This window comes from Fundulus heteroclitus, unplaced genomic scaffold (genome assembly GCF_011125445.2).
Source record: "Fundulus heteroclitus isolate FHET01 unplaced genomic scaffold, MU-UCD_Fhet_4.1 scaffold_57, whole genome shotgun sequence".
In the NCBI taxonomy this organism is placed as follows: domain Eukaryota; kingdom Metazoa; phylum Chordata; class Actinopteri; order Cyprinodontiformes; family Fundulidae; genus Fundulus; species Fundulus heteroclitus.
The window spans coordinates 332,655-357,109 of NW_023397000.1; the positions used below are offsets into that span (position 1 = coordinate 332,655).

The window sequence follows — 24,455 nt, forward strand, 5'->3', positions numbered from 1 at the left end:
CTCTTTACTCCGTCCCTTGAGAGTTAGTTATCAACAATATCAATCAACAAGAGGGATCATATTTCTCCAATTTTAGCTTCCCTTCATCGGCTTCCTGTTAAATGAAGAATAGAATTTAAAATTCTTCTTCTAATGTATAAAGCCCTTAATAATCAAGCTCCATCATATATCAGAGCTCTGATTACCCCATATGTTCCTAAAAGAGCTCTTCGCTCTCAGGCTGCAGGTCTGCTGGTGGTTCCTAGAGTCTCTAAAAGTAGAATGGGAGGCAAATCCTATAAGTAGTAGTTATAAGTAGTCCACAAATCTTTTAATTTTCTAAATTTAAATTTCTAAAATTAGCAGGAACGATAATGCTACGAACAATGCTATTGTGTGTACGGTTCCTTTGTTTCTGTAGCAGCATAAATGGTACGCTGCCAGTTTAAGGCCAATTTTGGCTGCTGCATATAAGCAGGTCTCCACCTACCACCAACTGCGGTCAAGTGAGCCCTCACTTGTTTTTGTTGGTCACGCAAACACTAAGGATTATGGCAGAGACGGCTTAGACTACCTTTCAAAATAAAAGCAGCATGTTAGCCGTGTATCGACCACGTGTTTTTACACATATTTACATCAGTTATATGAAATATTTTTCTATGCTTTACGTGACATTTTATGTGACATTCTTTAGCCTCAAAAAATACTCAAACAGCTTATTTATTTTACAGCTGACTACTTTAACTTACAGATGACAGATGATGATCTCCAGAAGTTATTCATCAAAGTCCATCTACATAATTTGGAATTTAAAAATAAAGTTATTTAAAAGTCTCTACATTGACTCAATTTGACCTGTTTTGTTGTAAATGTTGCTATAGAATTGGACATTTTCTGTGAATACCATTACATCAGCATGACAATAGAAAACCTCCTGATTTCGATCAACAAGTTTCAGACAATTTTGATGTGGCATTTCAAAATAAGAGCCACATAAAAACTGTATATATTAAGTAATTTTGACCAAAGTTGCTGTCACGTTAGCAACTAAACTGTAGATAATCAATCGATGCTTCCACTTCAGCAGGACAGTACAACACCTCCAGATGTGGCTCAACAAAGCTGATTAAGATTTGATGTGGAATTTCAAAATAAAAGACTGTTAAAACATTAAGTGCATTGGCCATACATTATATTGCCAAAAATATTTGCTCACCCATTCAGATTATTGGAATCAGGTGATTCAATCACTCCCATAGCCACAGTTGTATAAAATCAAGCATCTATGCACACTGTTTTCACAATCATTTGTGAAAGACTGGGTTGCTCTCAGGAGCTCTGTGAATTCCAGCGTGGAACTGTTATAGGATGCTACCTGGGCAACAAATACAGCCATGAAATGTCCTCAGGCAGTCCTACAGTTAGCATAGGCCTTACTTGAAGCAGAGAGGTAGCCTGAAATCCAGCAGCTAGCAGACGCTTCACTTGATACACAGAGGTGGCAGGAACTCCAGCAACTAAACAGGGAGCAAAGTAGGCTGACAGACGTGGAGAATGATGACGAACCGGCGGGGAAGAGAAGACTGAGGGAGGCTTATGTAGGGAGGCTGGCAGGCGGAATGAGTTCTGACTAATTAATGTCTAACAGGTGTGACTGATTGCTGAGGGAGTGGAAGGTGAGCTGAGTGAGATGAGGAGGAACTGGAAAATAACAGGGAAAAAAGCCAGACCAAAATTAAACCATGACAACTATTAATTTTGCTATTAAGAGTAACTGTGTTGCACTACCCCTCCCCTGGACTGCCACCTTATCATGGTGGAGGGGTTTGAGTGCCTCAATGATCCTAGGAGCTATGCTGTCAGAGGCTTCATGACCCTAGTAGGGTCACCCAAGGCAGACAGGTCCTAGGTGAGGGACCAGACAAAGAGCAGCCCAAAGACCCCTTATGATGAATGAAACAAATTAACGCAATGTAATGCTTGCCCAGTCGCAGGTCACCGGGGCCCCACTCTGTGGGCCACTCTGGTGGACACCGGTGATGAGGAAAGCTGTCAAGCTGAAGGAGTTCTGACAAGTTGTTTCAGAGTGACTAAATGTAGAGATTTTGATTGGCTCTGATTTTTAATTCCACATCAAAATTGGTTGAAACTTGTTGAGCGACATCTGGGGGTGTTCTACTGTCATGCTGAAGTGTAAGCATCGATTGATTATCTACGGTTTAGTTGCTAGAGTGACAGAAACATTGTTAAAAATTACTTAAAGTCTAACTCTTGGACTGAGTGTATTTTAACGCAGATGCATTCAAATAGTCACCAGAGTAAAGAAATGTATATTATATGTGAATTATGTGCGCCGTTTGGAAGTAATTTCGATAAAACTTGCTATATAAGCGAAAGAGCCCGACCATTCCTCAATTGGCTGCTCCGGAATGTGACGTCACAAACAGAACTAGTACCGTGCATCCGGCTGCTAACACTACAACTTTCGCGACCGATTTATTAAATTTAATTAATAACTCTTACTCTACGTACAAAAAATTTATTAAATTTTTTTTTGATACATCTACAAACTTCACCTCAAGCATCGGCGACTACGATACCGAATATATATACGAAGAAACAGAGTTTGAACAAGGTGAACCTGAGGAGACTATATCTAACGCTGCCCAAGACATAGAGCCCATGCTCCATTGTAAGTACCCCTCAAAATCCTCGCTCGTGAAGTGTGAATTGCATAAAACACTTTTGTCACTGCCGGCAATCCAGTCCTTTCGCGTTTCTTTTACGAATTTATCCCATTTCTTTCTGACCTTTTGATCCTTCGGCCAAGTATGTAGCGCTACTTTCTGGCCTGCACTAGACCGCGGTGAAGTTGGTTTGACATTGGACATTGGACTCAAGCTACAGCAACTTTGGTCTAAATTAGTTAATATATAGCAATTTCAAATGGCTCTTAGTTTGAAATTCCACATCAGAATTGGCTGAAACTTGTTGAGCCACATCTGGGGGTGTTCTACTGTCATGCTGAAGTGGTTGCATCCACTGATTATCTACGGTTTAGTTGCTGCAGTGGCAGCAACTTTGTTAATAATTAGTTATTATATAGCAAGTTCAAGTGGCTCTTATTTTGAAATGCCACATCAGAATTGTCTGAAACTTATTGAGCCACATCTGGAGGTCTTCTCCTATCATGCTGAAGTGGTTGCATCCACTTATTATCTACGGTTTAGTTGCTAGAGCTACAGCAACTTTGTTAATAATTAGTCAATATATAGCAATTTCAAATGGCTCTTATTTTGAAGTGCTACATCAGAATTGACTGAAACTTATTGAGCCACATCTGGAGGTTTTCTGCTATCATGTTGAAGTGGTTGCATCCACTGATTATCTACGGTTTAGTTGCTGCAGTGGCAGCAACTTTGTTAATAATGAGTTATTATATAGCAATTTCAATTAGCTCTTATTTTGTAATTCCACATCAGAAATGTCTGAAACTTGTTGAGCCACATCTGGGGGTGTTCTACTGTCATGCTGAAGTGGTTGCATCCACTGATTATCTACGGTTTAGTTGCTAGAGCTACAGCAACTTTGGTCTAAATTAGTTAATATATAGCAATTTCAAATGGCTCTTATTTTTAAATGCCACATCAGAATTGTCTGAAACTTATTGAGCCACATCTGGAGGTCTTCTCCTATCATGCTGAAGTGGTTGCATCCACTGATTATCTACGGTTTAGTTGCTAGAGCTACAGCAACTTTGGTAATAATTAGTTAATATATAGCAATTTCAAATGGCTCTTATTTTGAAATGCCACATCAGAATTGTCTGAAACTTATTGAGCCACATCTGGAGGTTTTCTGCTACCATGCTGAACACTGGAGGTGTTCAGCATGGTAGTATAAAACAGCAAAAATGTAGTTAATCTAGAGATTTTTAAATGCCTTTATTTTTAAAACACAAATGATGTAGATGCAGTTTGATGAATAAGTTCTGAAGAACATCATCTGTCATCTGTAAGTAAAAGTAGTCAGCTGTAAAAGAAAACAGTGTTTTGAGAGTTTTTTAGGCTAAAGAGTGATACATAAAGTATAGCATTAAGCATGGTCGATAAACCGCGAACATACTGCTTTTATTTTGAAAAGTAGTCTCAGCCGCCTCTGCCGTAATCCTTAGTGTTTGCGAGACCAACAAAATCAAGTGAGGGCTCACTTGACCGCAGTTCTGATCGGTGGGTGGAGCAGACGTCTTTATTGTACAGTGTACGCCCGGCTTAGTTGGGCAGGTTGCGGTGTGCGTTTTTGTTCTGGACTCCGTTAATGAAAAAATGGCCGGTCCACCCGTAGAAAGTTGCTGCTCTTAGTAGTTCTACCTTAGTAGTTCTACCTCACTCAGTCATACTCAGCGTTTCCAGTTTTAGAACAGCCGATATCAGTCAGGTAACTAAACACAGCGTGTTCAACCATGAGTTGAACGCGAGCAGGAGCATGAAAAAAGCCCTGATCAATGGATCGCAGTTAACCTGATTCACCATGGCAACGGCAGGAATAAGAAGCCTCGAAGTGCGCATTTCTCACAAGTGGAATTAGAAATATTTAATGAAGGTATATGGAGAATATTAAACCATAAGAAACAATGGTGTTGCAGCAGAAAGAGCAAGTTGATGGCAGAGAATGCTGTGAGAATTAGTTGATGGAAAATTAGAGCTATTCTCACACTTCACAAATTCAACACAAACAGGAGGCGGGTTTTTTATATTTTTTGGGGGGGCGCATTGATTAGGAAAGGCATTGAAAGGACGGGGCAGTAAATGATGACCAAGTAAGAAAATACAGTTTAATCAATAATGTTATGTTATAAGATTTTTATGTTTAAAAATGCTCAACTAAAGCATTATGTGACTATATTCAACAAATACAAGTAATGATAGAATGGTGTGAGTTATTGAATCACTGATATGTTCATCTTTTTGCAAGCATTGTTCACCCATCCTTCTACAAATGAGTTGACATTAACTGTCTTGTGACAACCTCACTTTATATTAATCATATAGGCTATATGTGTAATTCCAGCTGAAGTAAAGATAGTGTTATTTAAGTGAATAAATGTGCAGCAGTCCTAACGGTGTTGGGGGAAAAATAGGTGAACGGAAACTAAAATATATGCATAGAAAAGTAGAGCTGGAGTTGACAAAGTTTTACACAGAATAAATTATTGCTTTCATTCTGTAAAGTTCTCTTATTAATCTTGTGGGTCTCTGACTATGGAACACCTTTAAACTATAACTGAGTGCAACAGTAACATTCCTGACAGTACCACATACAGCTGCCTCTGAAAGATTTTCTGCGTCTCCTACATTATTAAAAAGCTGCTGTTGGCATGAAAATTAAGTACAGCACAAAGAAATTGTTCAGAACTGAGAACGTTCCCTTGTTGTGTTAGAAAAGCGATGTGTGGCTGAGAATATTTATATAAATCATCTGAGGACCCCAAAGCGTTTTACACTGACTCATAACCTTGATTCACCCATTCATGCACACATTCACACCCTGATGGTGGTGAGCTATGTTAGTAGCCACAGCTGCCCTGGAGCAGACTGACAGAAGAGAGGCTGCAAGCAGCACTACATGCTGGTGCTAAATCTCACTGCAGAAAATGTAAATAATTGAATGGCAATAAAATTGGAACTCTGAAAGATATGCACATCTCTCAGTTCTTCCTTATCAGGACCCCTACTCTGAAATGAAAATATGACAAGATTTTTGTCTTTTTCATTTAATCTGGCTAAATCAGTTTTATCTAAAATAAGTAATCTAACCCAAATCATTGCTGTAACTTGATTCTTTTAGTAAGCCATGTAGCTTGATATAATCTTAGGTTTCGTACAGCCGTAATGTAGTCTCAGTGTGCACGATGTTGCTCACAGAGGTCAAGTGATTGCTCAGGGAGTTTGTGTGTTTGCTGAGACACATAAAAAATTAGGGTGGACATTGCATATAACCAGTGTGCGATTTACAAAAAAATAAATAAAAAAAAACAGAGGGGGGGATCATTTCAAGTGTTTTATAAATGAACATAACGACAAGGTTATGTGGCCTGCATGCTGTCTGGCTCAAGACAGGGTGGACAAATCGGCTGCTGCTTCTTGTCTTGTGACGCTGCCTGCAAATCTTCATCATCCACCAAAGTTCGCCCTGTAACATTACCATGGCTGTTCGTCCCGTTATCTACTCTACCTTTTCTGTTGATTTTTTGGGCTGAAATATGACAAAATACTTTATTGACGTTCATGCTGCCACACGTTCTCATTCATTACTTGGTTAGCTAGCAGCTGCTCTTTCAGGTAGCTAGCTAGATCCAGTAGGTTAGACTATTGTTTTTAAACTTGTGCCATCTACTGTCTGGACTCGGGAGTGGGTATTAGTTTACTTTCAGTGTTGTATAGTAATGAAGTAAAAATACTTCACTACTGTACTTAAGTATATTTTGGAGTACTTTATACTTTTCTCGAGTATAACATTTTTTGATAACTTTTACTTTTACTTCACTATATTTCTGATCTTAATTGCATACTTTTACTCCAATACATTTTCAATGTTTTGGTTTAGTTACTCGTTGGTTTAGAGACTCATGCACGCAAGTGTTTTGACCCCACCTACTGATTTACTGTGACAAAGTCGGGACTTGCCTGGGCTTGTTCATCACCCCCAACAGGATAAGAAGCTGGTTCAGTGGTAAAGCAGGTTAAATTAACCTTGTGGTATAGGTAAAGCATCTAATAGCAGAGACTCCTAATTTTCTTAACTAAATGACCACCTGCAGGTGTATCTATTAGCAGGTTTACCACTTCCTGTGGGTTGTCTAGACCTGGTTTATCACTTAACCATGTTCTTAGTATACACCCCCTGGTCTACATTCTGCCTGCACTTGGTTGTGTACAATTTTAAAGTGCATAGCACTGATCTTACTTAAACAAGGAAAACTGAAAGCTTACAAAAAGGTTGTATTTTCTGTCTAAACTTGGTCTAAATTTCTCCTGCACTTGGCTGTTTATATTATTTCAAGTGAATTTGACTTTTAAAGTTTACCAAAACCAAAAAAAATGTCATTCAAACTGCATTTGCTTTGTTTTACTTTTTACTTATACTTTTTATTACATTACTTGAGTACATCTCTTTTTATAGTAATTTTCATACTTAAGTACAAGACATTTCAGATACTTTAAGACTTTAACTCAAGTAACATTTCAGTCAGTGACTTGGACTGTTACCAAAGTCATATTTTATAGAGGTACCTATACTTTTACTTGACTCCGAGATTTCAGTACTTTATACAACACTGTTTACTTTAACCCCTTTGAGCAGAAAACGTAATAATACTCTTTAAAAACAGACAACAAAAAATTCAATTAACAAACGTGAAGGACACAAGACATGTATTTATATTAGGGCTGTCAAACGATTAAAAATTTTAATTTGAATCGATTAATCACATAATGTCGATAGTTAACTCGAGATTAATTGCAAATTAATTGCATGTTTTATCCTTTTATTTCTGAAAGTGTAATAGCCTGTTTGGGCATTTTAATATGCAATTTTGCAATAAATGACACTAATAAAATACATGCTTGTACAAATTTTTATTTTGTTATTTTTCAAGCACTTTTGAGAATTGGAATGAAGACATCCTAGTGCCAAATGTTAAACTCTGGACTATAATGGCTAAATGACTAATCATGACGCCCTGATGTTTACACAATGTGTAAATAAATTTGTAAATAAATACCATGCCGATATATTTTTTTGCCTCTTAAACAAAGATAGACATGGTATTAGGCATTAATACAAATTTTACATTTCAATAAAGTCATAAGTTTTATTGTTCGTTTTTTCACTCTCTCTCACACACATCTAATTCTGAGCTTTCACACCAACAACAATATTTTTGCTTGCTGTTTATATCCATATTCATAGAGTTTAAGCCTGGAAAAAGGTTTTAAATTTCCAGGTCATTCCAGTCTTACACTTTGCTTGCAACTGGGCAGGAGCTTAATACCCTGAAAGAGACTGTTTAGCAGCTGTTTAGTAACTCCAGGTCCTTCGTATGGCAACGTGATTCAGCCTTAGTTTGTCAAATACAGAGAAAACAAATTAATAAGCATTAAAGTACGGTTTATGGGTTGGGTTTCTGCAATGTTATCAGCATGTTAAAAACTCATCTTCAGAACCAATGTCTGCTCAAAATGGTGATCTGCACCAAGTAATCTACTTTCAGCAGTTATCAGCGGTTATTGCACCGTAAACTGCAGAGTTGCTCTGTCTGCCTTTACCAACGGCTCCTATGGCGGAGGGATATTTCAGCTGGATACACTCAAAGTGTCTAGTGCAGGCAGGTCTCTTAATAACCGCCGTCCCTTATTTTAGAGCCCAAATAAGCGATTTCACTTTCAGAAACGTGACCCAAAAAAACGCAACCCATGACTTATGAAATTTACAAGCGTCTTTAGAAAAAAAACAAGCCCAAAGTCGCATGAAATAAACAGTCTGTGCAACAGTGAGCGCGGGTCTGTTTTGCTACAGTTTTGCTAGCGCTCTTGAAACTACGGAAAGCGGCGAGGATAAAAGAAACACAGTGCAGAGAGCACGGCGGGGAAAACCAATAGGAAACGGTGTGTGTGTTTTGATGCGCAATTAACGCAGACAAAAAAAAGTGTTTAAAACTGACAGCCCTAATTTATATACATTTTTAAATTCAGACCAGAGGGGAGGAGGAATGTATCCCCCCCAGGGATAAAACATGAATGACCAGAGGGGGGGACGTCACAAACAGAGGGGGGGGGGGGGGGGGGGTGTTATGCAATAATGCCATGATAAAAAATTGATCTCAGATTGAATTCTTCTCCTGCTGCAAACATGAGAGAGAGTCAACTAGGACTGCCCTTCTCTCACCAGAAGGTCAGCTGTGGACTACCTCCTTACAGACAAAAGCCACAGCCACCTCTATGGAAGAATTATTCTGCCATAATCCAAGAGCACAACATTTCTATTTGAGAAAAGAATTTCATCTTCTTGCACTCAAAACTTCTAACGCTCACACTCAAAACATATGCTCACACTTAAATATATTATCTTCTCCCTCAAACTTTGCTTCTGCTCTCAGATTTAATGCTTCTTCACCGATATTTTCTCCTCTCTCTTGCTTCCTTCTCTTCGCACTCAAACCGATACGCGCTTGCGGATTTTTTTTGCTCTCTCTCGGATTGCAGTCAATCGTCGCCTAGCAACCTTTCCAGCCAATAGAACGGCAGCCTCAGAAAGGGTGCGCTTGTTTTACCCTACTGAGTGTGCCTGTGGTACTACACCGCTCATAAGAGCAGCTGTTCACAGTAGTTTTGTGGCCATACCTCGATTCAGCAAAGTTCAGTATCTATGGATAACCCAAACGGTTCTGAAGTAAGTAACTTGAAACAATCAGTGGTTTATTATGTACGTAAGCCTAGAACTGACATATTAAATTATTATAGATTATTATCTTGAGATACTTTTTTAGTGTAATAGGAAACGTTTTCAGTGAGTGATAGATGTTTTAAAATGTTGGATGAGTGGACAATTGGTCCGGAAGAGAAGTCCAATCGCAGCTCAAGTAGGACATTACAAGGAAAGGAAACGCCTTATGTCTTCTGACAGCCACCTGCTGTTTTCACCTCAAGGGAGCTTTTCACTGGACCAACTATATGCGGTTTGTTGGCTATATTAACAGTTTAATAAGTAATAAGTACTGTATTATGAAATGAAAACAGGTATTTTTTTATTTAATTTTTATTGTCATGCTTAATCAGACCTCTCAACTTTTATCAGAAGTTAAGAGTGAGATTATGTTAATTTTCGGGGGTGTGGCTGACTTGACCCTGGAAGAGAAATCTTTTTTTACTGACTTTGATAAGAAAATATTGTATTTGATTATAAAAGGCACAATATGAATGATCAGATTCACAATCAGGCAATAAAAACACAACAGATTAATATTAATCTACGGGTTTGTTTATCCATGTTGGTCTCATTAGTGAATCAAGCCTATATGGTCCAGCATTTTCCCCTACGGTGCAACCCTTGAAGCACACATGGGTTCATGCTGCGTCTTTACGCATGATCCAGCTGCTGATCTTTTCCCATCTTCAGAAGTTCTCTGATGACTCGGCTGTTGTGGGCTGTGTGTCTGAGGGGAACGAGCTGGAGAACTGGTTGGTCATCATGGACTTTGTGAACTGGTGTGAGAAGAACCATCTGTGCTTAAACACCAGTAAGACCAAGAAGATGGTGATTGACTTCAGGAGAAGACCCCCACCTCACTCACCTGTGAACATCCAGGGGCAGGACATAGAAACTGTGAAGAGTTTCAAATACCTGGGTGTTCATGTCAACAATAAACTGGACTGGACTCACAACACCATAATAATAGATGGAAATGACGACTATCCAACATTCTAAGTTTCTTTTTTTACCTACCTTTTGAAACAAATACTTGTTTCTACTTTTCCAAAATTTTACTTCAGAATAATTATGTTAATTTCTATAATTCTTACAGACTCTGCTGAGACGTCAAATTCTGGAGAGATTGCTGAGCAAAATGCAACATGTGCTTAGCCACCCTGACACAAATGTGGACTATCTTCATTTCATGTGCACTCATGAACTTGTTTTAGTTGAAGCTGTGGCAGAGCATGTTGCTATTCCAGTGTCGATTCTAAGTGCCATATGGCAACTGTGCAGTTTACTTAGACTTCAAGTGGAGACTGAAGAACCTCTATGTTGTGAGGTAGAGGTAGTGCATGGTGCGAAAGGACGACCTAAATTCTGCATTCAGAAGGAAAAGCTGCAAGACCTGATGGAGACCCAGTTGCCAATCCCATGTATTGCACAGTTATTAGGAGTAAGCGAGCGTACAATATTTCGACGCTTGATGGAGTTTGGAATTTCTGTGAGAGGCTCCTACAGCTCAATGCCAGATGAGGAGCTCGATAATGTAGTGAGGAGCATCAAAGCTCAGATGCCTCATCTTGGCTACAGGCTTGTAATGGGAAGACTTAGGTCTTTAGGTCACCGGATACAGTGGAGCAGGGTAAAAGCATCTATGCACCGAGTGGATGGCACGGGGGCTCTTTCTCGACTAACACAGTTAGGATGTGTTGTGAGAAGAAGTTATTCAGTAAGAGCACCACTTTCACTTGTTCATGTGGACACAAACCACAAACTCATAAGGTAAGTGGTTTAATTTATAGCGCTTTGGAACCCCTTTTCACATTTCTTTACTCCAGCGCTGTATATTCAACAAATCTACAATTTAATAGATTTAAGTTGGTTACAATTATCAACATTACTTTTGGTTATTAGTTAAAAACAAAAACATCCCTGCCTTCAGAGAAACTTTTACATACACTAATTTTTAATTATTTTATTTAATCATGGAAGTTGTATTATATAGTTCAATATACAGCTTACTTGTGGCTAATCGTTAAATCCTGCATTTCTATATTTTTTTAAAGAACATTTAATTTCAGATTTTATCTTTTCCTTCATAGGTTCAACATAGTCATTTTTGGGGGCATTGATGGCTTTTCCAGAAAGGTAATGTACATTTATTAAGAAAAAAAACAAAAAGGTAACACTCATGATCCTAATTTTACAGGTTTAATGTTACAAATTCTGATACAATAATTGAAGTGGAAAATGTTTTATGTTTTTATAGGTTATGTACCTAGAAGCTGCCAACAACAACAAGGCATCGACAGCCTTCAAGTTTTTTCTGTCTTCATGTGAGAAAAATGGTTTGCCTTCCAGGTAGTATATTAACATTGCATCTTTACATAACAAATCCCAGTAATTTGGCATTGTGTTAGGACTATTATTAAATATGTACATATTCTTCAATTTACTAGGGTCAGAGGTGATCAAGGTGTGGAGAACCTAGATATTGCACAGTTCATGTTTACTGTGCAAGGAACTGATAGAGGAAGTTTCATCTCTGGTAAGAGTGTCCACAATCAGAGGTAAATATTCAGATCTACCACAAGTATGTTTTGTTTCTTTACATACAAATTGTGTAAAAGATCTATATGCTGAGATGGTTTCTAAAGAACAGATCCAGTAATCAGAGTACTTAAACTATGGATAAAAAAAAAAGATAGAGCACTCGTCATTGTGAGTTTAGGGCCTTTACCCACATGCAAAACCACTCTCGGGAGACCAGGGAAATGTTTTAAAGATTTATTAACAACAAAATTTAGGTGATCACTTGATGCAGGCCTGTTCTCTGGGACAGAAAGGCAGTAGTTGTAGATGACATAAAAAGGAGATTGTATCTAGCATGCTTGTGAGGCTAATGAGAATGGAGAGCAATCCTAAGAGCAGTAGGGCCCAGATGTGTTGTGGACAGACAGGTTTATCAAGACAGCATGAAGCTCCTATCCCTTTACCTTTCATAGAGTCAAAGGTAAAAACACTATTGTAGGTAGGAGAGGAACTCAGGACTGCTGTGCTGAGTCCAGGCAGCCTTCAGTCTAAAAAACACCATTACGGAACATAAACATGCATAAATGACCAAAACTTTAAGATACATTTTGTTGTAGCAATGCCTATAGTGGCATCATGTCAAATTTAATTACTAAAATCACAAATACTGTTTAGCCTCTGAAAGGATATTGCTGTGGGATTAGTCTGGTTTTTACAAAAACAGCTCCACTCTATGCTCTGTATAATAATGCAAACAATTGTTTCCATCTAATATATTGAACATTTATCTCCTTCACAGGATTGAGAGATTGTGGCGGGATGTATGGATGGCTGTAACAAAAAACTATTATGAGATCCTGCACAGTCTGGAAGAGGATGGGCTACTAGACATCTCAAATACATTGCACATCTTCCTGCTGCACTTTGTTTTCCTTCCCCGGCTTCACAGAGACCTCCAAACTTTTACTGAGGGTTGGAACAATCACCCTCTACGCACAGAGGGTAACATGACTCCCCATCAGTTGTGGGACTTAGGACTGCTACACAGCAGAACAAATGAGGATGTAAATGTAAGTCCAGAAATGGTACTCAGTTTTTACACAAGATTTTTTTACAAATTGTAAAAATCTATGTTGTTTTAATGTAGGAACATCCAGACCTCAACATAGATTGGGAGAGTGCTCTACACCATGTTGAGACTGATGAGCAAACCGGGCTGGGTGTTCCTGAATTTCCCTCTCCTCTAAATGACCACGAAATGAGAGAGCTTCAAGCCATTGTGGATCCCACAGCCCCTTCTGAATCTTATGGTCGAGACATATTCTGTCGCTGTATTCAGATCTTCCAGTAAAAACAATGTAAGTACAAATATATTAAAATGTTAAAATTTGTTTAACCTTTTTTTAAAAAAAATAAAGTAAAAAATATTATCAAAAAATATTTTTAAAAACGAACCCATAATTTCGTTGTACATTTATACATCAGTGTCTTAAGTGACAGAGACTCTAATGACTCAGTTATGTTTAGTTAGTAAATCAAATGAGAAAATAAAAACAATTGTTTATCATAAGCAAGGTCCCATATAAAGCTGAACATTATTTTTCAGCTTGAAATTAAGTCTTTGGAATGATTTTTTCAATCAACAATGTTTATGTAATTTTTAAATACATTTCACAATACTCAGCAGTAGGCCTAATTCAGATTTAACAACCAAACAAAGAGATTGTAGGTACAGTTGATGTCTTTATTACTCTTTTCAGCAAATAAGTTGTAATAAACATTCAGACAATACTAAGCTCATAACCTTTACACATCAGTCCTGTAAGCTTATCATTTTAAGGTTTATACAGAACATATTACTACATTTGTAAATGTATAAAACATTTGAACTATTACTATTAGTGTTAGTCTGGATATAATAACGGATCCAAATCCATTTACCATTCTGTAAAGGTTGCCTTCCTTTCATATTCCACCATTTTTTCTGCCATCATTTATACATACCAGGTTTAATAAACAGATCAGCGGTTATTTTACAACACAATATTCTGACAACAAATCAGTTAAAGCCCCGTTTATAAGCATGTGCTTTTTTACAATCTTATGCATTATAAACTGTCAAAATCATAGAACCAATTATTAGAACTAGTAAAATTAATGTAGCAACTATGTTTTAAACTTTTGAAAACCTCAAACTCTTAATGTAAATCTATGGAGAACATTGTGTAAGTTTATGTAAATGCTTTATATAGTGTAATGATCAGAGGCAGGGAACCCAGAATTCAGCCAGACCAGCAGATGTTCAGATCAGGTTCTTTCATTAACTAATTTCAAAAACAGGGAAAAGCCAAAGAGACCGTCAAAACAAAAGACGGCAGATAAACAAGCAGTCCAGCAGGGCAGGTGAAACAGGAACAGACAGAACAGGATGGCTCAGGTTTCTGGAGACAAGGGAGTCAAAAATCCAAAAGCGAAACATAAACTGAATATTGCTGGAGGAGACTCACCCATAAACTCAACAAGACGACCTGGCACTGATGTCTGGTCTCAACAGTTTATACGGAGGAGGAAGCAGGTGAAACCGGTGAGAGGTGATTGCAGCAGGGGTGGAGTTAGGCAGGTGTGCAGAGTAAGTAATTAGACCAGACATCAGTGCTGAGGCTCAAAACAAGAACAGATCAGAAACCAAACCTAAACTAAAAAAGCTGACAGGACAAGTGGACAGAAACAGAAACTACACCAGACTTGATAAGGAACAAAACAACCCTAAAGTACAAACCTAAAACAGAAGATAAAGCCAAGAATAAAACTGAATGACACAACAGGGTAAACTAAAACAATAAACAATCTAAACAAGAACCTAGACAAGACAAAACTCAAAGTAGCCAGAGAACTTAAGACAGGAGAGTAAAATAACTTGCATAACACAAACAGGAACAGAACACAGAATATTACACATAGGGCTACTTAATCAGATCCAAGAAACCGGTGTTAATGTAACTTTTACACTCTTGTGAATTCCTGACCCATATGGAATGCTTCGAGAAGAACACATTTAAAGTCATCATATGATTGCATGTGTTGAACTGGGAATGTTATGGTGTTAATGCATGCGGCCACAGAAGGATAACATATTTTGTGTTGAACTTATTGTGATTCACACTGATGAAGGAACTGCACATTCACTTGAAAGTTCTTCCTCTCCTCTTGCAGAACAGGAATATGGGCCTGTCCTGTAATCCACTGCAAGAAGGCGCTTGGAGACAGGGATGAGCCATTCTCAGAACTCAAAGAGGATTCACCTAAAAGAAACACAAGTGACAAAGACCTCATTTATAATGTTATGTATTAACATTCCATTTATGTTGAAAAAAGCTAAAAAAAAAAATAGGAAGAAAAAAAGTCAAAACATTTTGGTAAGTGGATCATAGAAAATGTGTAACTTAGCAACTTTCAAAAACAAAGAAAGCCACTACCTTGCTCGAGTTCCTGGAGAAAATCCTGAAAATGATTCATCAGGTCGACCTCAGATTGTTCCTTGTTAGAACCCTTCTCACTGAATTCAGCTTGGCAGACAGAGATGATGAAGTCTGCATCTGCCTGTCAAGAGAAGGAAGTTAAGCTACTGCTGTTAGATAACCACATGTATAGATATGATTTCTGCACTGTGAAAATGATATAGCCAATTACTTTAAATATCAATGTTCATTTTATAGATACACTAACTAATCTGTTAAAAGTAATTCTACACTTCAATAAAAGGCATTTTGAACAACTACAGCCTCCTGTTGACTTTGCTGAAAATGTGGTAGATGACAGGGACCCCCCTAACTGTTTTTTTGTTTTCTAAAAAATACTTAGCGCTTAACAGTTAAAGATGAGTCTTACATTTTTAAAATGTGTTCTGCCTTTTGATACATCTTTCATGCAGTGCTAATTGTACACTAGAATGATTAATACTATTTATTGGAAGTCAACGTTTCCCTAACAAATCATTTTACATGTCAGGAAAAAAGGTCAGGCATGAATTAAAAGAAAGTAAAAAATATATAATATCAACTAGGGAAATCTGCTTAAAGTGAAATTATTTGTCTTTGAAATACTAAATAATACATAAAAGTGATTATTGTAGTGGATTGCTCTAACCCCATGATGATATATTAAGAAATGAAAACTTTAAGCACAAGTACAAAAACTACAAGAATCACTTCTATGTATTATTCGGTATTCCAAAGACAAACTATAATTTGTTTATTCTTGCATTTTGAAGATTGCTGGAGGGGTCATCACAAGGAAACACAAAAGCCAATTTCAAAACACCTTTTAAGATAGAACACAAAGTGTACTTACTTTCATTTCAACACCTGGCACAAACAATGGCTGGCAAGTATCTGGGTATGTGCTCATTATATCTGACAAGCCATAGAGTCTGAGCCCTTTCCTTAGCTGCTGCAAAATTGGGAGCAACCTCAGATTTGCATGAAGTACAACTGATCTGTTAAGAAAAAGACGTAAACAATTGAACATTGCTGAAAGAACAAATACTATTCCATTCACATATTTTTTTCAAATAAAAAATATACAGATTCTGCAATATCGGGGGGATCTAATTGTTTAGATAAACTGTACAAAGTTTGCATATAACTGACAGTAATGAGAATATAAAAAATGTCATTATAAGTTGTTTGTTAATCACCTTTTTCCCCCAAAAATATAGAGTTATATTCATAATCAAGGGCACATAAAGACAAAAAATGGGAAAATTGATAAACCATTAATATGTGATTTATCCATGCCTCTATATAAAAATAATCTAAAAAAATCTATTCAATAAATACTGCATCTCAAGAATTAGTTTAGACCCTAGAAACATTGAGTAGTAACAACTTTGCTGGTTACCGCAAAAGCACCTTCTCGATTGGAGAGTGCCAGATTGATTTACCCCGTAAATGATTCTGGTAAGGCGCCATTTCCTCCAGGCCAAAACAGACCAGACTAATCACAGTGCAGGAGGTGGGACTTTGAAATGTGTCACTCTCATTACTCATGCAGCAGCACTTTTCTGTAACCATAACTCACCCTGTAAATCCCACCATCAAAATCGTACTATACCAGCTACTTAGCATCCTGATAAACAGTGTATATGACATAAGTCAATCTGGTTGGCTAAGGCTAGTGCTTGTACAGATTGCGCATCGTCACTTGAATCAACACAAGAGGTCTGAAGTGAATTTTCATCAGTAATCTATAAGTGGTGTAACAACATACTGTACAAAAAGAAACATAGGACAATACACGTACCGCATCATTTCTTCCTTTTTATCCAAAAGAATAATTCCTGTATAACCACAGTTCAAGATGTCTTCAGTGATATCTAGAAGGGTTGTCTCATTGGCAGACTCAACCTAACATAAAACAATTTCCATATAAAAGTAAAAGGTTATTGAAAGCTCCAATAATTACTACAGTCACAGCATGCCTGCTTTCAAAGTTTGTTTTCCTTTATGGATCTTAGTTTGCCAAATTTCTCAGGAAGTTGTCTCTTGGAACTGTGACTCAAAGGCATATAGGCAGATGGAGGAATCATGGTTAGTGGTAAAGGTTTACGACATATTAATAAACCTCACCTGAAAATGATGAAATGTATACCCTGCTAAATTCTCATAGTATACAATAGTTTTGGTTAGACTAGATATGAAACTAACTTTTCATTTTTTGGAGCTTCTTTTTAGCAGTTATCTTAGTGTCCTCACCTTTGATATAAGATCAATGAAGTATTCATCTACCACATCGTTTCTGCCCATGCTTTCAAAGTCAGGTGAACCCGTGCACAAGAATCTGTAGCACCAAGGCATCAGAAAGTTTGGAGCTGGTCCAGCTTGAGCCAAGCTCACTGCCATTATTTCACCAACAGTCCTGAAAAATGTGAAACAAAATCAAAATTCAACAATGTTTGAGTAGAAAAACCTATAGTCACTTTTTATGCTTTTCAAATTTTCAAGATCAGTAAAGATCAAATTTTCTGCTGACCGTTTACACACAAGAGTTATCTCGGTGATCGAGCCCCGGACTGGTCTCGGCTCGGTTAAAAAAGTGTAGGCTAAACGGGCCTATAAACTCTATCCTGGTAAATGGATCCTTTCAATTTCTTGAATGTAGAAAGTACTAATTTTGCTCTTCTTACTTTTCATGTTACTTAAAATGAAGTGAACTGCCGCATCCTCCAGCCCTGACCACACCATGCTTAACCCACTCTTAGCACTGCTCACTTGGATGGCATCTGGGTTTATTTACACTTTATTATAAACTGTGTTGGGTGGTGCAACATTTTTCAGCAGATGAAATTTGTTAAAAATTTAGGATGTTACTTAACCTATAATCATTAACTAAAAAGACAGTGTAAATTAAAACCCTAATTACAAACTTTCTTTTATTATCTATGAATATCTTACCAGGTTACAATCAACTTTAAGCTATCACCTATTTTCAAGTTGGAACAATAAAAATAGAAAATTAAAACTCTCACATTCTGTACATGGCTATGAAATTAAAATTAAATCACTGTAAACAGAAATTACATTTAGGTACATACCGGAAATGACCTTTGTCCAAATCTGACAAGGAATACGTGGGTACGCAGCCATTAACTCCCTTCAAAAAGAAGCGCCTCTCAATCCCTGAAACCATTTCTAAGAGCACATCATCATATGCTTTTAGTAAAAACAAAATAAAGACATTGTGGAACTACAGAAATTAATATTTTAATGTTAAAATTACTGAACATCAAGAGTGTTATATAGAAAAACAATAGATACAAATACAGTTATAGATAATTATGATCACTTATTTTTAATGTGATGAGAATAAGACCAGTAATAAAAAAAGAACCTTAATTCTTTAATTATCATAAAAATTCAGAATGGATGTTTCATAATTAATAATGATATACCTGTCAAAAATTCCTTACGGAGGGCCCCTGTGTCAATGCCAACTTCACCTATGAAGGTGACTTTCAGTGGGTTGGTTGGGGATGTCTTCTTTTGCCGTTGCCATTGCGCAATGCCTCTTTCCAGCATGTTTTTGCGAGACACAGCAATATCAAAGGTAACTCCATCGGTTGATACTGCATTTGTGATTTCTTTTATGACATCATCAAGACTTATTCAGTAGAAGAAAAAAGAAAAAGAAGATACAGTTAAATATAATCTTAGAATAAAGAACATAATTACTATTGGAAGTGTTTGTACTGCTGTATGCTTCACAGACAGAATATGGGCAATTTAAATATATTAGCATATTGTTTCAGGTAGTTTCATGTAGGTTGTTAAAGCAAGCAGGAACAAAAACACTACAAAAATTCAAGAGTTTCATAATGGGTTGGTTACCTTTTTTCTCCACGTCCGGTTGATTTGTGAACCTGGTCTGGTCCAGATGCTTCCTCAACACTGAAGAAAAAAAAACGTTGCATCTCACACACACACACACACACATATATATACATATACATATATATATATATACATACATATATACATATACATACATATATACATATATATATTAGGGCTGGGCAACGATTAAAATATTTAATCGCGATTAATCGCGGCGATTAATCGCATTGTATTTACAAACTCCAAGAATGAATTTAAAAGTAGTGTAAAGAGCACTTTTATTTTAATGTTCTGCTGCCATATGAACAAAAGTGTTCTAACATTTGTAGCACTTATCAGTAACACATATTTAGCGTAAAGCTCAACTTTAACATGTAAAACAAAAAATAGCAATAATAATAAATTAAAGCTTATTGCCACTGACAGGGAATTCTCTTTATGGGGAAAAAATCTACCAAAAACAGGCAATTTCTGAGGTAACCGCAGGAAGCAGCATTACCATTTTATGTTCAATACCAAAGTTTAACTTGGCAGTGGTTACAACTAACTTGTTTCTGTCATATTCGATGCTGGAAGAACTTTAAACTGAAATGCTTGCTAACTCGATATGCTTGCGTTGCTTGTGTTTATTTCACGTTAACACGCGGTTTTTTGTTGTTGCTTTCTCGCGTGCATATAGTGAATGGCAGGGAAAAACAGGCAAAAACACATGGATACTTTGAAGCGAGAAGCAACCTTACCTAACGGCGTCTAAGCAGACCCCCCCCGCTCCGCTCCGCACAAAACTTGTTCCGGCCGCCAACTCACCGCCTCGCCTAAGCAAATAGCGTACCGCGAGCGAGCTATTTTTAGAAACGTAATGTCACGATGACGTCACATCACGTGGTACACAGTAGGGCAAGCTTGCATAGTCCACCGCTGTTTTGCTGTAAAAGAGCTGTGCATTACCCTTGGTTTTACTCGTAAAACGACTGCTTTTTCCAAGTCTAAGACCATGGTTTTTAAACATTGTTGCTATGGAACGTGCAACAGCGACTCGAGGTACGCTGATCGGCCGCATATGAAGGATGTTTTCTTCAAGACTGCCAAGGAGAAATGTGTGCGCTGGGTACACCGGTGCGGTCGGCCTACATATGTAGCAAGCATTTTGTTGGAGGAAAGGGCCCAACATAAGAACATCCTGACCCAATTCCAGCGACATCAAGTAGTGAACAGGTAAGAGTTTTTTGGTGACCGACATGTTAATATTGAAGCGCCTGCTACCATGATAGCCTATAGGCTATCATGGTAGCAGGCGCTAACTTGATACCCTGCTACCAGGATAGCTTACTCAAAAACATTTCAAATAAGACAAACATTAAACATATACCGATCCCTGGACGGTAATTACAAACAAACAAAACGGCCGACGACGCCATGACCGCCGCGCAGGAAAAAAAAAAACAAAGCTTACCGTTCGATAAACTCGGCCCGTTTTTCGTTTTTTTTAAGCCCTCGACACTCAAGCCATCGTTTGAGCTGAACGTTGGTGTGTTCTTCCACAGTGCGGCCAGTAATCCGTGTGCCTGGGACATCGTCTTGCAAAAGTTTAACGGCTGTAAAGTCGGTCATATCGCTGTTTCTGCTGGTTGCTACGGGCGCTCTCTACCTGTATGCCCTACCAAAGCGGCAAAAGGGGCGTTGCTCTTGAGACGGTGACGTCACGTGCGCGGTACGCTATTCCTGCGAGAAACACCGCCTTCCGCATGTCGGCTTTGTTTTTTTCCGGCCAGCACCTTTCTTACTCTGAATCCGAGGTTTGGCTGACAGCGAGGTTATTGGCGCATTATCGCCACCTACTGTTCTGATTCAAACCCCTACACCGCAGCAACAGACCTTCACAAAATAAAAGCATGTGAGCAACATGCGTTAACGCGCGTTAAAGAAAATATCGCCGTTAATAGTCTAATGAGTTAACGCGAAATTAACACGTTAACTTGCCCAGCCCTTTATATATATATATATATATATATATATATATATATATATATATATATATATATATATATATATATATATATATATATATATATATAGAGTGAGTAAATTAAGTATTTGAACACCCTCCAAGTTATCCCACCTACAAACCATGGAAGGGTCTGACATTTTCATCTTAGGTTCATGTCCACTGTGAGAGACATAATCCACAAAAAAAAACAATCCAGAAATCACAATGACTGATTTTTAAAGTATTTATTTTCATGTTATTGCAGCAAGTAAGTATTTCAACATCTGCCGATCACAACAGTCTGGCCCTGAAACACCTGTTATTCCACCTCTAAAAAGTCGACCCCCACTCCACTTATTATTCTACATTAGACGCACCTCTTGGAGGTGGTTAGCTGGACACCTGTCCACCCCACACAACCAGTAAGAGTCTAACTACCAACATGGCTAAGACTAAAGAGCTGACCAAAGACACCGGAAACAAAATTGTAGACCTCCACAAGCTTTGAAAGGGCTACGGGACAATTATTGCTCACTGCTTCTGCGGTTAAATGCAGAAGTGAATTTCTGCATTGTGAGATCAAAAAAGTTAAATTATCATTAAACAAAGGATACTGTACCCAAATATTAAAATAGATTTTCATAGGTGTTGAAATACTTATTTGCAGCAGTAATTTGTGATTTCTTGGATTTTTTTTTGGGGGGGGGGGGGGTCTCTCATAGTAGACATGCACAGAGAGAGAGAGGAAGATACTCACCTCTATCCAGAACAGCTGGCATGGATCTGTAAAACGTCCAGTGTATATTCCTCTTGACATACTGGACAAACAGCCTTAATTAAAAATCATAAAAGAAAGTTGATAAAAAAAGCACCAGTCACAAAAAAAAATAATCCTAAAGTTAGTCTTGCTTTACCATAGGTGTCCCTTCAGAAGTTTCAAGGATCTTTGTGTTGTTTGTCCTTAATGTCGATGCAACTGGAGTACCTCCATCAGCACTTATCTCATGATGAGACTTTCTAAAAGAAAACAAGACTTAGAAAGGAAAAGATAAAAGATTAGGATATTGCATATGTATTTTTTTTTTACCTTAACCGTGTTAGGAATTTCAAATTCCTCTCCAGAGGATCTGAGGTCAACACATGTTTTAACATGGACAGCCAAGACTTGCAGTGGCATGGTAGCATTACAAACTTTGCATGATGCCTTGGGCATGCCTTTAAATTCTTTGGCATCCAAAGGAAGAGGGGACATATCAAGTTTTTCCTGAAGTGGTACTATGTAGATCAGATTTTTCCCACCTCCTGTTACAGATTCCAGAAGGGTGCCATTGTAACCCTCATTCTCTGGAGGTATAAGTGAAAGTTTTCTCTGCCCCGAACCTCCTAAAAATGAGTGAGACAATAGAAGACAACAAAGACCAGTTTGTAACAGTTTTACAGATTTTAATACCTAGTGCTTTATAAAGCAGCCAGCCCCCTGTTAAGTTGTCAAGTTTTGGGTAGTGGCTGGTCAGAAGTTCTGCAATCTGTAAAAAAAATTTTTTTTTTTTTTTTTTTTCTTTACAAAAATCACTTAAAATAATAATTTAAGAAATAAATTGGTCAAAAGGGAGGATCCTACCTGTAAATGATCAGCAGATTCCAGGGAATATTTACTACGTTACCCATTCCAGCCAGTATAAGTGTCATCTCCATGCCTGCTTTTGGTGTTTTATCAGTGTTTTCATTGAGCAGAAAAAATGCAATGTTACACTTTTGCCACTTGTGGATACCCCTCTGGATGGAGAGAAAAAGCGTTTTCTTCCCTTTGCAGAATTCGAAGAAAAAATACCAGGAAATGACTACACATTCAAAAGGAAAAATAAAACATTAACTTACTTGGGCCTAAAACATTAATCAAATTTATCATGATTAATTATTGAAATAATAGTCAACTTATTCGAAATCGAAATCAAATCATTACCTACAGTAATTCAGCAAATGCCAAAACGTGGCATTTGCTGAAACAATACCCTACTCACATGATTAATTTAGACTTAGACTTAGACAAATTTATTTGTCATTTTGTATGCACAGAGTGCGTACGGAACGAAATTTCATTGCATACAGCTTGTAAATTGCAGTAAAATTAAATTACAGTGTAAGATGCAGCAGTGATTTAAAAGTAAACAATTGAAGTGTAAATAATGCAGGAGAAAGTCACAGTGTACAGGTGAGTATTTTTAAAAACCATTTGTATGTACAGAATTTGTGCAAAGGACATTTGTGCAACAATGCATTTAGAAACTAAAAGTCCGGCAGCATTTGTAATGCTGGATGGAGATGCAATGATGCAAAAAGTCAAAACAAAACAAGTAATGTTTTTGCCTTTTACATTTCATTTAAGATGCTCTATACTTTTTTTTTCTAAATTCCAAGTGCTTATTCTGATGTATTGTGAATTACCGCTAAATCTTTTTTTAATTGAATTATTCCTTGTAAATGTAATATTTTTCTTTTCCTATGTCCTATTTGCCTCTGTAACATTTTTTTGTTCATGCACATCAATCTGAATTGTCTTGTTACTGAAAAGTGCTTTATAAAAGAGGTGCACATAAGGGCAGCAGGTGCTAATGCGCCATTAAAAAATAAAATAAAAAGCGTACCAGATTGAAATGCAGTAACGCTCATTTACATGCCTATGTTTTGGAAAATGTATAAGGAGCCCAATCTGTGGAGCTGGCCTGAGCCATTGTTTAAGAATGCTGCCAAAATATTAAGAAGCAAACTACATTAAGCAATTACTTTGGTGTTCCACCACCGCCAAAGAAACAACGAGTCTGAAGTGGAAAAAAAAGTTTGTGTTTTCGGAAAACAAAAAGCTGCAGGAGGTGAGCTGGTTTCAATGAATGATGAACGCACAGAGATGTGGTGCAGAATATGGCATGAATATGCCCCGGTATGCTCCCCGGCATAAACAAGAGCAACATTATGCCAGAATTCCATTCTGGTGGACAAACAGCACCTTTTGTAGAGGCAGTAAAATCTTCAGTCATCCAGCTTTGGATAAGCATGCAAATGGCAGACAGCATGAGAAAGTAGTGCAGATAATT

At 37.5% G+C, this 24,455-nt stretch overlaps 2 protein-coding genes and 1 long non-coding RNA gene across 5 annotated transcripts; 1 reads left to right on the forward strand and 2 right to left on the reverse strand.

Annotated features, from left to right (window-relative positions):
- Positions 1-3,904: 3,904 nt before the first annotated feature.
- LOC118561152 lies at positions 3,905-4,201 on the reverse strand. Its single transcript, XR_004929805.1, has 2 exons — positions 4,105-4,201; positions 3,905-4,011 (listed from the first exon to the last, which is right to left on the reverse strand). It is a non-coding gene; the product is annotated as an uncharacterized LOC118561152 (long non-coding RNA).
- A 6,538-nt stretch (positions 4,202-10,739) lies between these two features.
- Positions 10,740-15,277, forward strand: LOC105924612. Its single transcript, XM_036133070.1, has 7 exons — positions 10,740-11,235; positions 11,556-11,601; positions 11,723-11,814; positions 11,913-12,023; positions 12,785-13,055; positions 13,133-13,343; positions 15,199-15,277. The coding sequence occupies exons 1-6, from the start codon at positions 10,862-10,864 to the stop codon at positions 13,334-13,336; spliced, it is 1,098 nt and encodes a 365-aa protein (XP_035988963.1). The 5' UTR covers positions 10,740-10,861; the 3' UTR covers positions 13,337-13,343; positions 15,199-15,277.
- LOC110368257 lies at positions 14,612-23,170 on the reverse strand. Of its 3 annotated transcripts, XM_036133067.1 has the most exons (12): positions 23,028-23,170; positions 22,457-22,746; positions 22,278-22,376; positions 22,121-22,181; positions 19,373-19,430; positions 18,935-19,146; positions 18,578-18,674; positions 17,739-17,901; positions 17,287-17,390; positions 16,336-16,480; positions 15,462-15,585; positions 14,612-15,287 (listed from the first exon to the last, which is right to left on the reverse strand). In XM_036133067.1, exons 1-12 carry the CDS (start codon positions 23,056-23,058, stop codon positions 15,133-15,135), a joined length of 1,539 nt encoding a protein of 512 aa, XP_035988960.1. In that variant the 5' UTR covers positions 23,059-23,170; the 3' UTR covers positions 14,612-15,132. The 3 variants fall into 3 exon arrangements, with proteins under 3 accessions (XP_035988960.1, XP_035988961.1, XP_035988962.1); XM_036133068.1 differs by lacking the exons at positions 22,457-22,746; positions 23,028-23,170 and having other exon boundaries at positions 22,121-22,194; positions 22,278-22,448; XM_036133069.1 differs by lacking the exons at positions 22,457-22,746; positions 23,028-23,170 and having other exon boundaries at positions 18,935-19,143; positions 19,371-19,430; positions 22,121-22,194; positions 22,278-22,448.
- Positions 23,171-24,455: the final 1,285 nt, after the last annotated feature.

Bases quoted from the DNA above. Each gene is read 5' to 3' on its own strand.
- LOC110368257 (XM_036133067.1), bottom strand. From the start codon at position 23,058: ATGGAGATGACACTTATACTGGCTGGAATGG. The intron at 19,147-19,372 runs AGGTAACCAACC...CTTCTACTGAAT, and splicing joins CAACCGGACGTGGAGAAAAA to AAGTCTTGATGATGTCATAA. The intron at 16,481-17,286 runs GTACGTGTATTG...TTTTCTTAACAG, and splicing joins AAAAAGGAAGAAATGATGCG to ATCAGTTGTACTTCATGCAA.
- LOC105924612 (XM_036133070.1), top strand. From the start codon at position 10,862: ATGGAGACCCAGTTGCCAATCCCATGTATTGCACAGTTATTAGGAGTA. The intron at 12,024-12,784 runs GTAAATATTCAG...TCTCCTTCACAG, and splicing joins AAGAGTGTCCACAATCAGAG to GATTGAGAGATTGTGGCGGG. The intron at 13,056-13,132 runs GTAAGTCCAGAA...GTTTTAATGTAG, and splicing joins GAACAAATGAGGATGTAAAT to GAACATCCAGACCTCAACAT.